The sequence below is a fragment of the Capra hircus genome, chromosome 3, assembly GCF_001704415.2.
Source record: "Capra hircus breed San Clemente chromosome 3, ASM170441v1, whole genome shotgun sequence".
Taxonomy (NCBI): domain Eukaryota; kingdom Metazoa; phylum Chordata; class Mammalia; order Artiodactyla; family Bovidae; genus Capra; species Capra hircus.
The window spans coordinates 36,499,141-36,513,538 of NC_030810.1; the positions used below are offsets into that span (position 1 = coordinate 36,499,141).

General features: G+C 40.3%; 1 protein-coding gene across 3 annotated transcripts in view; it reads left to right on the forward strand.

Moving 5' to 3' along the window:
* Positions 1–14,398, forward strand: part of NFIA (nuclear factor I A) — a 401,134-nt gene that overhangs the window by 248,982 nt on the left and 137,754 nt on the right. For all 3 annotated transcript variants that reach the window (XM_005678336.3, XM_005678338.3, XM_005678337.3), the window contains exon 4: positions 6,445–6,519. In XM_005678336.3, coding sequence (XP_005678393.3) covers positions 6,445–6,519 — 75 coding nt within the window. The remainder of the gene's footprint in view (positions 1–6,444; positions 6,520–14,398) is intronic.

The window sequence follows — 14,398 nt, forward strand, 5'->3', positions numbered from 1 at the left end:
ACTGGACTGCTAATTTGTGGCACTTTTGATTCTAAAGGGAAAGACTGGCACTTATGTTGGTTAAGTTAAGTACTAGGCTACTATAATGAAGACCAAAAAAAATAAGGTGGTTAAAATACATTAAAATTTGGTTTCTTTTTGTAACTGTTCCAGATGATAGGCTAAGTTTGCAGGGAGGTTCTACTCTACACCATCATTCAGGATCCCAGCTTCTTATTATTGCTTTGCCATCCCATGGGCTCTGTCTTTGGTCCATAGACCCAAAATTTTAAATTTGGGTTTAATGGATCAGTAGACAAATTTACACCCCCCTTAAAAAAATCTGTTTTCTAAGATATCCCAAAAGACAAGTAAAGAAGGAACATGTGACTGGAGGTAAACTGAAGTAATTGACACAGTGCTTTAGAGGGCTACTAAATAAGGGTGTCTCGAGGTGCTCGTCTGAATCACTGAATCAGTATTTATTGCACACCTAGAAAAGGGATTGGGATGGGCTCTGTGGGCAGTCAGATCAGAAGACATAGCCTGCTCTTGCCTGGTTTGTTGTAGGGGTGCTGAAGGAGGATAGGAAGACAAATCACTGTCAGATAAAGAGAAGGAGCCTACTAGAGCAGGCAGGTCAAGCTGATGCTCTACTCAACACGACTGACTGAACACAGCTGATAAGCATGGACTGAGCCGTGGGGGACGGAGACGAGGAAGGAGCCACTTGCCCTCCGCTTGGGTGGCTCAGAAGCCAGCTGGGAGTTCACCGAAGCAGGAATGAAAATTCCAGGGAGGAACAGAGTTGATGAGGTCAGCTTTTCCTCAGGAGCAGGAGAGCGTGAGTTCTGTGAGAGCAGTGTCTTCAGGATTTAGTCCAAGACCTGCACAGCACAGACAGTCCCAAGTACTTGTGGAATGGAAATGGCCTAACCACAAGGGACTCTTTTCCTTTGAGGAACTCAAGCATGAAAAGGTCTGGCCATTGGCTTGTCTTTCTAGTGATGGAACCATATTTACCATGAGAGAATAAAGATTACAGTCATCCCTCCATATGCATGAGCCTTGTTTCCAGGACCCCCAGGGATACCAGAATCCTCAGATGCTGAAGTTCCTTGTGTAAAATGGCATGGTGGCCTTTGGTATCTGTGGGTTCTGCATCCCCTTATATGGAGAGCAGGCTGTACATTTGAAGGACCCGTGTATGCAATGTGCTTCCATCCATTGGCTAGATGAAATTTGATAATTTAGAGCTGAGAGCCTTTGCTCTTGTTTAGTTGCCAAGTCGTGTCCAACTCTTTGCAGTCCCATGAATTGTAGCCTACCAGGCTCCTCTGTCCATGGGATTTCCCAGGCCAGAATACTGAAGTGGGTTGCCATGCCCTCCTCCAGGGGATCTTCCCAACCCAGGGATGGAACCTGCTTGGCAGGCAGATTCTTTTACTTTTGAGCCACTGCAGCTTCCTGCCTTTGTTCTTTCAACAGAACAAGCAAACATACCACCTCATGTATACACTTTGCTCCTCAAATGCATCACCTCTGTTTCATGGATGTTCCACCTTTCTTTAAAGGCCAGCCCTTCGGATGATTTGTTACCACTTATTTCTTCCCTGACCTCTGAACCGCTCTGCAAATCAAGCTTTTTTCCTGTAAGAGGTAGATATTCAGTTCCTTCATAAGGATGAAGGGACTTCTAATAGCATTTTCCATAATAACTGATATTATCGAGGTAAAGAAAGCTGTTTTTCCTAACCACCCATAAAAGAATTTAGCTTTTTGTATTTCTGCCTCTCTAGAAAGTCTAATCCCTCCCCACTGTGAGTATGACAGATTCCAAGGTATTGAAATCTGTATTCTAATTGTGAATTCATTGAACTTTTTTAGCCATTTTATCTAAAATGAAAAAGAATCTGGTCCTTATTTCAGTCTCCTATACAGTTGCTCCTGAACCGTAGTTCAGAATTGAAGAGAGTCAGAACAGTGTGCAGTCTGGCTTTTCACCTAAGGCATACTTAACCAAAGTATATGTTTTGTACTCATTTCTGAGAGGCCCTACTCAAAACGTAAATCCTGGGACCTTTGGGGAATGTTTACTCAGCTTCCCATCTGAAGATCTTTCAGTGCTAACATCTGAATTGAGAATTAAGTACTTAAATTTGCCTTTGTGTTGTCTTTTCTATTTTGCTCTCATCTTGCAATAAAGTAGACCACCCAGATTAGTGTTATTTCCCTGAAAGTCATTTTTGTGATTTGGTTTGCGTTAGTAAGAACAAAATGTTAATCTGCTCAGGTTTGCTTCGTTAGCTGTGTCATTTTTTCCATCATTTCTCAGGTTTCACTTCTCGTTGTTGTCTTCTAGAGTTCATCAGTGGGTTTCCAAATAATTGGTGAAGGAACAAAACCAGTTTCATAGTCGTTTAAAGATACATGGAGTGTTTACACAGGTCTTTCCTTGGGGACTTATTATAAACATGAAGTAGTCAAGGCAACGTGACTCAATTTCATGATACTGTGAGGGGATGGTTCCTTTAGGATTTGTGAAGACTTCTTTTTTGTTTTTCTGGTTTTTGTACACTGACATATATTTCATCTTCTAAATTACAGACATTCCACTAAAATAGACTTTAGGAGGCAGGTTGCTGGAAGGGGAGGAGGATCCAGTTGTTATTTTTACAGTGACTTTCAGGATCATACAAGATGCTAGCTTAAGTGTGGGACTAGACTTTTTTTAGCCCCTTATGTCCATTGAATAATGCTGTCTTTTATCCTGTTTTTATTTGGTCTCCCAAAACATGAACCCTAACCACAACAATAGGGCAACCCAGACACTCCTCCGGGAACCTGCTGTCACCTTCTTGATTGGAAGCTCTGTCTACATGGCTTGTCTGTCCTGTCCTTGTCCTGTTTAGCTTGGAGGGACTGTTTGGGTGGTTCATTTTAATAGTTTTTCAGATGCATATTGGCTTGATTTCACTGGTAGAGATGAGAGAGAATAAGAGACAGAAATAAGAAGTTCTGTCAACATTTTTATAAAAAAGGAAAGAAAGCATATTGAGCCCAATTTGGGCTGTGCTTGTTCATTCTCAACCATGTCTGAAGTGCATAAAGAGAGGCCTTCCCTGCCCACTGTTTCTAAAGCTCTTTCCTATTTGTGTCCTTAATATTATTTATTCCCTTTGTTGTCATTGTTCAGTCGCTAAGTCATGTCCGACTCTTTGCGACCCCAGGGACTGCAGCATGCCAGGCTTCTCTGTCCTTCACTACCTCCTAGAGTTTGCTCAAACTCATGTCCGTTCAGTATGTGATGCCACCCAGCCATCTCATTCTCTGTCACCCCCTTCTCCTCCTGCCCTCAATCTTTCCCAGCAATGAGTCAGCTCTTCACATCAGGTGGCCAAAGTATTGGAGCTTCAGCTTCATCATCAGTCCTTCCAATGAATATTCAGGGTTGATTTCCTTTGGGATTGACTGGTGTGATCTCCTTGCAGTCCAAGGGACTCTCAGGAGTCTTCTCCAGCACCATAGTTCAAAAGCATCCATTTTTGGCACTCATTTTCAGCTGTATCTAATCCTAGACTATAAATTTCCTGAAGGTAGGGACTGTGTCTTAAACCCTTGGCCCAGTGTCTGACACAGGGGACACAGAGGAGGTGCTCAAGAAGTATTTGTTGAATAAATGAATCATCAGATTTGCCTGTCAGAGAGACATTTCTGGCTGCAGTGTGGGAAGCAGACTAGAGGAGAAGCCAAGACTGATGATATAGACCGTAGGAGGCTGTCCCATCATGCTGGTGAGAAGTGGGAAGAGCCAGGGCCACAGTCAAGAGGGAGAGATGGAGATATGCATGGAGTGGATTCAGGGGGGGATTCGTTGCATGTGGGTGTTTGCAAGAGGCGAGAGTCAGGGATGACATAAACATAGAAAATGAGATGAACGGTGGATGGCTTGTTGAAGTAGGGAATTCACAGAGTAAGAACAGATTTTTGGAGAGAAGAAAAGGAACTCGACTTTGGACATGTTGGATCTAAGGATACCTGTAGGCTATCCGGAAAGAAATATCTAATAAATATTTTGATCTATGTTTTTGGAACCCAGGAGAGAGATCTTGACAAAAGGTAAAGATTTGAGAGTTACTGGCCTATAGCTTCATTCATGCACTCATTGAACAAATATGCACTTGCTAACTGCTTTGTCCCAGGTGTTAAATACAATGATGAACTAAGCAAATATTTTTCTAGTTTCCACACATATCACAGTCAAGCCTGGTAGCTGGTAGCATGGAAATAAAATAACACAGGGAATATGTGATAAGTAGAGATGAACACAAATGGTGGAGAACACCAACATTTAAGAGGTGGACAAAAGAAAAGGAGCAGGATGATGGTTTGAGTGGATGAACACTTGGGCTTCCCCCTCCCAAGGCCTTGCGCTAACCTAAGTTTTCAAAATACATTGGTTGCTTTTTCTGGAGGCAGGATTAAAGTATGTTCACATTCTCTCTGCTTAGAAATTCATGTTAAGTCGTCCTTAAAATAAGGAATTTCACAGGTTGGAACTGAAACAAGTATCAGCCCGCAAGCAAGTGACACAGACAGAGATGAGCAGGAGCTGGAGATCAACCCAGATTTTCGCATTCAGCTCTGAATTTCCTTGCTATTGTTAGATGGGTCTTAAGTCAAACTTAATGCAGGTTATGGTTGGATTTCCTTTGTTATGGGCTGTGGGGTAAATGTGATGTTCACATTGTCACAGTAGAAAGAGATATTATGCTCTGTTTTGCCAGGACTTTGAGTTTTACTTATTTATTTATTTTTACTTCTCAGTTCTTTTAACCCAAGAGGCAGCAACATCTCAGGCACCTACCAAGTAAATGTCAACTGAATTACCTGGGTGTGGGTTGTTTTAAGAAGTGAAATTTCTTAGTCACTTCTTCAAATTAATTTTGTCTTTTAAAAAAAAAAATGGTGGTGTATATATGTGTTTCTCTTTTTAATTGATATAAATGGCATAAACATTATGTGAGTTTCAAGTGTACAAGACAATGATTCAGTTTATGGATATACTGTGAAATTACCACCACAATAAAGTATAGTTAACATCCATCCCCACACATGGTGCCATTTTATTTTTAAAAAGCAAAGTATGTTTATTGCATAGTCTAAAAATTAGAGCCACTTCATCTAAAGTACCATAGATTGTGTGTTTGATGTAAAAATTAACTGAATATTGTCTTTTAATTCTCAGTCAAAACATCTTTCTTATGCTAAAGTCCAATTTAACCAAAAGAAAAAGAATAATTTGTAGGTCCTTTTATAATTCTCCAAAACTTGGTGATTTCTTTTTGCGTGCGTTTATGTGCCTGATATTTAACAAATTTACTGGTGCATAGACAGGTAAGCTTGCTTCCTTTTAGTAGTGGACAAAATCTAACTTTTATCACTAACATAAACCATATTTATGAATTATTTGTTATACATTCAGACTAGTTCATTTTCTAACATTGTGTTTCTTAAAGGTATGTTTCTTATTTCAAAGACTAGTTATTTAAAAAAATAAATCCCTTCCTCCAACTACTTCTCTTTGACCCTATTTTTCAAACAGGAGATTAACACTAGTTCTATAGACAGATCTCTCAACTAGATTCCACCTGTGATAGTCACAATCAGAAAACTTTAGAGGCAGAGAGGGAAATGACATTCAGAAATTATGTATTTCTTGCCATTTATAAATATGTTCCTGAATATACCATAAAAATAAATAAGCAGTGGATAATTAGATGTAATATCAGATATCTTAAGGGAAATTAATTATATCCAGCAAAAATAAAGCAGATGCAAAATTCAGAGATTAAGTCATTTTGAACTGTTGATTACCTTTTTAGAAAGTTTTATTTGTGCTCAAAAGAATTTGTGTGTATGGTTCAAGGTTTGGGGCTTGTTCTTTGCAGGCTGGCTTTTTAAAGAATCACACTGTGGTGCCTCTTGAAGTGAAGGGAACATCTTTAAATCTTGTTTGGTTTGAATGAATGGATAGCTAATCCCGATCAGATGTTTCTTTAGAGAATAATGTTTAAAAACTGTTATGGAATTTAGCTATCCTAGCTGATTCTTAGGTAGGGTGTTTTCATCCCAGTTGTGAAGGTCTCAGAGGTCAGCCAAGGTAACCATTTATTTAAAATCGTCTTTTGTTTCAGATTTCCTGTTGAGCTCTCTTTTTTTAACCATTTCAAAAATCACCCAGTTGTTGTGTGATAGCTTTCCATAACCCCTAGATTCAAAGAGTCAAACCAAAAAACCATCTACGTAACTAAATGACTGTACCCTCCCACATAACTCTAACTAGAACAGAATATGAAATTAGACTTCACATTTTCTAATCACAATGAAACTAATATTTGGAATTCTCTTGTCAAATGTCTTCTGTTTATGACGCTTTTGTTTCTTTTGTTTTTGTCTCCCCAGGACATTTGGGCTTCCAGGACAGTTTTGTTACATCAGGTGTTTTTAGTGTGACTGAGCTAGTAAGAGTGTCACAGAGTAAGTATAATTTTGCCTTGATTTGATGCAGTTTTGCCTTGGGTTTTTGCTTACCTTTTGCCTCCTAAAAACATAAATCGCTTTCAGACTCTCTTTTTCATACACCTATTGGAAGCATTTTGCCATGTAGTTTGTTTGAAAGCCAAGAATTTAAGTCAGGAAAAATTAAATATTTTAATGTGAGACATAAGGAAAGAACTGAAATCCTGAGTGTCTCAGGTGTTCCCTAGCTTATAGTGTGAACCTGGTTTAAAGAAGTTCTGAAGCTTCTGGATTTCTAAGAAATTCAGCATTTTAAAAGAATTTGGTTTTGACCTTTAAGAGGATGCTGATGCCCTTGGCGTGAGTGACACCCTGCAGCGTGATCATTACCAGCTTGTCAATAATCACCAACAACAGTGAATTAAAAGTGCCTGTCACCACCCTGTCCCATTGATCAAAGGGTTATTGATTGTATTTGGCTATGATATAATCCAGACAGTCCGAGGAGAAGGTATAGGATTCCCCCTGATTCCCTGTACTGTGCCACGCAGACACACAGATACACACTCTATTGCCATTCCACAAAGACTTCTCTTTATTTTTATTTAAAAGTATACCTACAGTACCCTTGAAACTGACAAAGTATCATACATCAACATACTTCAAAAACCTAATAATAATTTTCATCATATTTCAGATAACTTTGCAGGTCTTGAAAAGATCATATAGGCCTTAGGCATTGTGCCTGTGGTGCTTGATGGTTTAAAATAAAACAAAAGTTTCTGGCTAACATTAAAAGAACACATATCTACACTGACTATGATATTCTAGGTCCCAGTACCAAGGGAAAAGATACCAAATACTTGAATTTTATTTTTTAATCCCCTTTCTACTTCAAAATATCACTTGTAGATAAAATTTGCATTGTTGAAGTTGGTTTGAAGCTGCATCAAATTCTTTGAGGAATGAGGTGGAGTAAAAATAAATATTTTTATTTCAAGTTCATACCTTCCATTCACTGTATTACAGTCTTGCAAGCTTGACTGAGTAAGCAAGTCAGTCTCATGACAAGATGTCAGATCAAGCAAGGCAAGCTATCCTGATTCTCACAGGCTCAGGTTCTGTCTGTTCTTATTTCTTAAAAGTCCAGAAAGTGGGATACCAAGGTATGGGCAGGGAATACAGGGGTAGAGGGACAGAGAATCTGTCTGCTAAGCATAGCTTTTCATGTATGTTACGTAAAATTAATCCTTGCAATAAACATGTCAGTTAAGATATTACTCTCATTTTTACACATGAGTTAAATTAAGGATCTAGTTAAGTCATTTATCCAAAGTCAAACAAGTAGGCAAAAGGTTAAATCTGTGTAGTGCTAGAATCTATACTTTTAGACTAACCCAAAGGAGCTTGAAGACATCTGCAGCCTGAGACTAGACAGGGAAACAGCAAGAAGGTAACCGTGGTTAGTGTTGGAATTATAGCACCAGGAGTCCTTGCTGATGCTGTAATGTTCTGGTGTAGGGATGTTGGAAACCTAGAGAATGAAGCATTATGAGCAGCAAGTTTATGACCTGGCATGGAGAAGTTGCTGCCATATTATGAAGTGTTCGAGGAGTACCAACAGGGAGCTGGAGACTAGATTTTCTTGTTAACTTGGAGGGTATATTGCTGCCACAGCACAGCTGATTAGCCATTGACAAATGGTAATGCATTCATATGTATATTTTTTACTTTTTAAGATTTTTAAAAGGTGATCATCATCCTACTATTTTCTTATAATTTGAATAGTAATATAGAGTATAAGAGTATAACTGTCTTAATGGCATTACTGGGACATGTATTCATTCATAGATCCCTTACAGGATATCACCTTAGCTTTAATGAGTAAAGAAAACCCTTTTAAGATTGATACCCAAGACCTTTTGTAGTCTACCCTGGCTGCTGTGCATCCTTTTAAATTTTCATCACTGTCAGTGTCCTAAAACCTAGGCCTCTGTAGGTCAAGGCCCACACTGCTCACCAACCTCAGAATCGCAGCCTTCTTCCACGCTCTCTGTGTCCTTTAAGGTCTTACATCCCGAGGCTTCTCAGGGCCCATGTTGACGAGACTTGCATTCAGTCTGCCCCACACGGTTGCCAAGGAAATTCTCAATCTGCCTTCAGGATTGCCAGGGGCTATGGTTGAACCACACATTGAATCTGCAAAGGGACCTGGTTTATTTCCTGTCCCTGTGTAGAGGGCCGTGTTGCTGATGCCTGGTATCCTGAGCGTCCTTCGGCTCCCAAATGCTTTTCGATTCTGCACTCTGCTGTGTAATCGCTCTAGGATTCACTCACACATGGCCTCATGCTGACTGAAACTGTTTGGCAAGAGTGGGACTGGGCTGTGTCAGCGAAACTGTGGCTTCAGGCCAAAGTGCCATGCAGAGCCCCCTCCCTCCGGCAGATCTATAATCCAGGTTTGTCAGGGTCTGTGTCTCAAGATTGCCTTGGCTGCTGGGGGAAGGATCCCCGGCTCATGCTTCCTCACCCACACACCGTTCTGAAAGACTAAACATTCAGGTCACACGATGGCGTCAACATCCTTAACCATTCCCTCCAGTGTTGCCCCCTTCCCTATGGTGGAGATGCTAAGCATCCATTTAAACGCTGCAGTGGACACTATTTCCTGATAAGTGGGGCTGGGGTGCATTTGCAACCCTGAGATAGAAATAAGCTAACTGGCACATAAGTTGATTTCATGCATGATGTTAGTCCTGGAAGGAGCATGATGCTAAACTAATATGAAAAATTATAGTTGCTAGAGTTTATCAAGTACTAAGTACCAGGCCTTGTGCTAGGCATCGTTCAGTCCTCCCATGGTTGCTGTTATTGTCCCTTTTTATAGATGAAGGAATCAGTGATGCTCAAAGTTCAGAAACTTGCTCTTTTCATTATGCTGTACTCAACTGCCTGCAGACATTTTGGTCATGACCTCTCCTGTAACCAACTGTAGGGCTTCCCTGATAGCTCAGTGGTAAAGAATCCACCTGCCAATGCAGGAGACCCAGGTTAGATCCCTGGGTTGGGAAGATTCCCTGGAGAAGGGAATGGCAACTCACTCCAGTATTCTTGCCTGGAAAATTCCATGGACAGAGGAGCCTGGTAGGCTACAGTCTGTGGGGTCACAAAGAGTCAGACACGACTGAGTGACTAACACACACCCTCCTATAACTATTATAGAAGCAAACAATCCAAAGATCCTGTACTTTTACTAAATTATGATTTCTTATTAGAGTTGATAAACTTTTCAGTTATTTATTTGTGCATTAAAAAATTAAAATGATTTTCGGGTAGACCAAAACAAGTAAAGTACTTAATTACAGTTTTTTCCTGGATTTGTTTTCAGGTTTGATTTTTTTCTTTGTAATGAATAGACTTTAGAGAAGTTTAAGTTTATTGTTTTACATTAACAGATCATAAAGAATTTCAATGTGGCTTCCTCCCCAATTTCCTCTCTTATTAACGTCTTTTGTTAGTGTGGTACATTCATGTTAATTGATGAGCTGATACTGATATATTATTATAACTCAAGTTTGTAGTTTATATTAGGGTTCTTTCTTTGTGTTTTGCATTCTATGTGTTTTGACAAATGCATCCATTATTACAGAACAGTCTCACTTCTTTACAAATCAGCTGTGCTTCCCACTTCCCCAACCAGGGATCCCTTTACTCTTTCTATAGTTTAGCCTTTTACCTGGATGTAAAAGGTAAAAGTTGCTAATGTCCTCACTGTCTTAGAATTTCTTCTGCTGTGTTGCACAGTTCTTATCTTCCTCCTGTCTGTCCTAGCCCCACCAAGGACCCCCATCACCACATACATGGTCCAGAACATTCACACGGATGGTGGCCTTAGCTTGAAAATTTTTCCTCTTTCTGGACCTTTTGAATTTAATTTTCAAATTTGCTAAACAAATATTGACATTCCCCAGGTTTCCAGTTAGTTTCTGTTCTTAGTTTTCCTCCTTTTAAACTTAACAGAGGAGGGAGATGCTATTTCAGTGTTTCCTCATGAGGATTCACTGAAATAACCATGTGCTAAGTTTGTTGATTATAATCATGTTACTACAGGGTGGCAGTGGCAGAGAAACTCAAGGAAGAGTTGCCAGCTTAGCCTTGCACATTCAGAGATGAGGGTCAAGTGACAAGGTTGCTCGACATTTAATTATCCTTCTCACTTGCACACACCTGTTAGAATCAGAGGCTCCTGCTGCTGTCTCCCAGCAATTTCCCTCTTTACCCGCTCCGTGTGTGTGTGTGTGTGTGTGTGTGTGTGTGTTTACGTGTGTGTTAGTCGCTCAATCTTGTCTGACTCTTTGCAACCCCATGGACTGTAGCCCACCAGGCTCCTCTGTCCATGGGATTCTCCAGGCAAGAATACTGGAGCTGGTAGCCATTTCCCTCTCCAGGGGATCTTCCCAACCAAAGGATCAAACCCAGGTCTCCTGCATTGCAGGCAGATTCTATACCATCTGAGCTACAAGGGAAGCCTGTCCGCCGTGTACCTAACTTTTAATTTTTTACATCATCCGGAGTTCATGAAAAGCAAAAAAGGATAGTTCTGTTTTTCTTAGCAGCAAAGCAAGTCTGTAGTATAAAAGTAAATGTACATTCATTCTTTCCCTACTTTTTTCCTCCCTGTGCTCAGACCATCTGAAAGTAGTTCTGGTTATTTATTACTTTGTTCTGGGGGAGGGAGGGTGGAATACAGACCACTAGACACGTTGCCAGAGAGAAGGGAGAAGTCTTCTCTGCTCTGGGGGAGGGGGTTTACAAGTGCTAACAATGAGGTTCAGAATCACTGAAGTTGTTTTAGCATAATACTGTGAGGAAAGAGACAGGAACCATCTGTTGAAATGGCTCTGACATGATGCTGCATTTTCAAACAAAGCCTTCTAGAAGCATTTTCAGATGGGTCTGTCTCCCATGAAGTTGCTACAAAGAGAGCCCACTCCACTGGCGGCTGAATGATGCCACTTAGATAGCGCTCTCTGTCAGCACCCTCTCTTGTTTATTTGGCACCAATGTTTTCCTCAGAGTGAGTGCTTTGAGGCTGTCAGATATTCTTCCTGGTATGAACCCAGAAAATCCTCCTTAAAAAAAAAAATCCACTCCTTCTGCCCATTTCCTTCTAAAGTGCTGACTCTCTTACTTGAAGTTGGTGGAGTGACTCTGAAACCTTAAATACTTCACTGGGAAAAGAGGAAAACCACAAATACACACAGGCCATTGTGACTCTGGCCTGACGGGTTCTAATTTTCTAGCCGTGGTTTGTACACCCGAGCCGGCTGCAAGGGTTAAGTAAACTTCGTGGCTGGGGATGACTTCATGGCCCTGGAATTTTGAAAAGCCAGGGTTCTCAGTACACTGTGGCCAGCCTTAGAATCTTTGGGTGTGAAAACCACTCTCAGTTACCCAGACTGATTTGGGGTTCCCATTGCACTGCTGCAGAATCTATTAAAATCCAGCAGCTGAACCGTCCTGGCTCTGCCACAAAGCCAGGCTGCTGGGTGGCTACAGAATTCCCGAGGTGTTTGTCAATGGAGAGCAGGAGTGAATAGAGGAAGGCGTCTGCTCAGCCTGGCATGAGGTGGCACCCTAGTGGCTGTTTGCTGCTTTAGAAATGCACACTCTTCTGTATTCTCACACGGGAATCGTTGCTAAGATCCAACTTGCAGTTCATTCGTAAAATTCTTTTTGAAGTCTCTAGGTCCTTTGTGCGTCTCTGGGGAACCCACATCCACACCCTTGGTTTTCTGGCCAGCAATTTAGTAGGAACTCTTTTGGTAACAGTCTAACCTGCCACGATGGAGCTACTACAACAGAATTAACTTGCCTCCAAGGTACAACGAGGAAATGAATCTCTTTGACAGGGTCAAGCCCAAACTTGAAAAATTACAAAATGTTCTTGCAAAGAAAGACTCATGAAGAAATTCGTATAGGATAAGAGATTCCGAATGTCCTTGTCCTCCGGGGGTGCCATTTTAAATATTTGCTGGATTTTAGGTCTTCCTTAAAGTGGAGTAGATATGAAACTTTCTTTTCAGAACAAGTAGCCTGTTGGTTCGCCTTTGATCAGGGCATGGAAATTATTTTTAAAACTAAGGTTATATTCTTACGGAAGTTCTTCTTTCGAAAGAAACCATTTGGGCTTGAGCATTAAGGGAAGAACCAGAAAGATTATAATAAAAAATAGACTGCAGCCCTAGCGTGAACAGTGGCTGTGACCTTGCCTCTTGTTTGCCATTACACAATTCAATGGCAGTCCACTCAAACTATGCTCTCGATCAATATCCTATTAAAGCAGCACAAAAAGTCTCCATAAACTTAGTGGTTAGCTATGTTTATAAATGGAACTCGGCATAATTAGATGGTCAATAGCAGGCTCTACTAGTAATTTTAAAATGAATCTCCCACATTTTCTATCTGTAGAAGTCAATGGCACCTCTTCCAGAGTGAGGGTATCATGTGCAGCACGCAAAAGAGTAGCAGCTCCTTTAAAAAAAAATCACAATGCCCGTCTCCAAAGTGCAGTTTTTCAAGAAGATCTGTTGCATTATGAAACAGAGAATGCTGATTGGCCCTGTATCTGTTTTTCACTTTGCCGGTCAAAGCTACCGTATTCTGAATGTATTATGACATTGCAAATGTTTTATTTTCTAGTTTTAATCAGCCCCTCATAGAGAGATAAAGTAATAAATATTGCCATACTCTTAGGAAGAAAAAAAAATACCAGTCTTACTGGCTTAATTTAGTGGGTTTCCTCTACTATAATTCAATAAATTTTCAAAATAAATACTGAAATTGAGTTAGTTCAGAAGGATGTTTTGTAGTATAAATTTTTTCTTTTAATTTTCTTGACATATTTGGGGTGAATATGTGGACAGTAAGGCTGGCAACAAATGGAATGAACTGGCAGTAATAGAAAGTTTCATCAAACTACTCATTCTTCTGAATCCTGGCTCACACTATGTGTGGCCAAACATGATTTTTTTTCCCTGTCCTACTCTCCTCACCCACTTGAGAAAGAGCCATATAAAGTAAAAAAGTGCTCCCACCCTTACCTGCAAATTGAAATGTGCAAATACCCTGTGTTGTGCGCTCTGGCAGTGGTGTTATGATCACCATCTCAGCTGAAATTAGAGCTAGGATAAGAACAAGCTCATGACATCCATAGACCCATCAGTCAATGCTATGCACGAAGGGTGTGTTACACACACACCCCTACAGTCTTCCTGGTTGAAGCAGTGAGTTCTTATGGCAAGATTTAGACAGCCTCTCATTTTCTTTTCTTAGCTGAATCTTCTGCTAAATTTGCCAGACTGTGAATATTTTTATTATAAAGATTTGACTCAGGAAAAAGCAAAACACTTAACACCTTGATGTACACACTATTTTGTTATGATCTCTTCTCATCTGTTCCTCTATTTATCATCTTTTCTAGGTAATTCTTTCTTTGGATGATATGTTACATAAAATCATATACAAGATGGCAGCATGGTATTATAAAATAGTTACAGAGATAATAGGTAACCTGGCTCTGTGAGGTGACTTTGGGCAACATGTAACCCTTCTCAACTGTGTTCTCCTCATAGCTAACCATCATTTATTCAATCAGCAAAGATTTATTAAGTACCGGTTATGTGCTGGGCCTGTGTCTGAGTAATGGAAATAGAAACCCCCTTCAGGAGTGTTTCAAGGATGAAATGGAAAACGTCAAGCATCCAGCACATAGCAGATGCTCGGCAATGGAACTACTGTGATTATTATTGAACAGGGATTCTGTCTCTGATCTTTCACTCAGAGTTGATCTTTGAGCCGACCATACTATCAGCAAATTTATTTAAAATATGTGTGT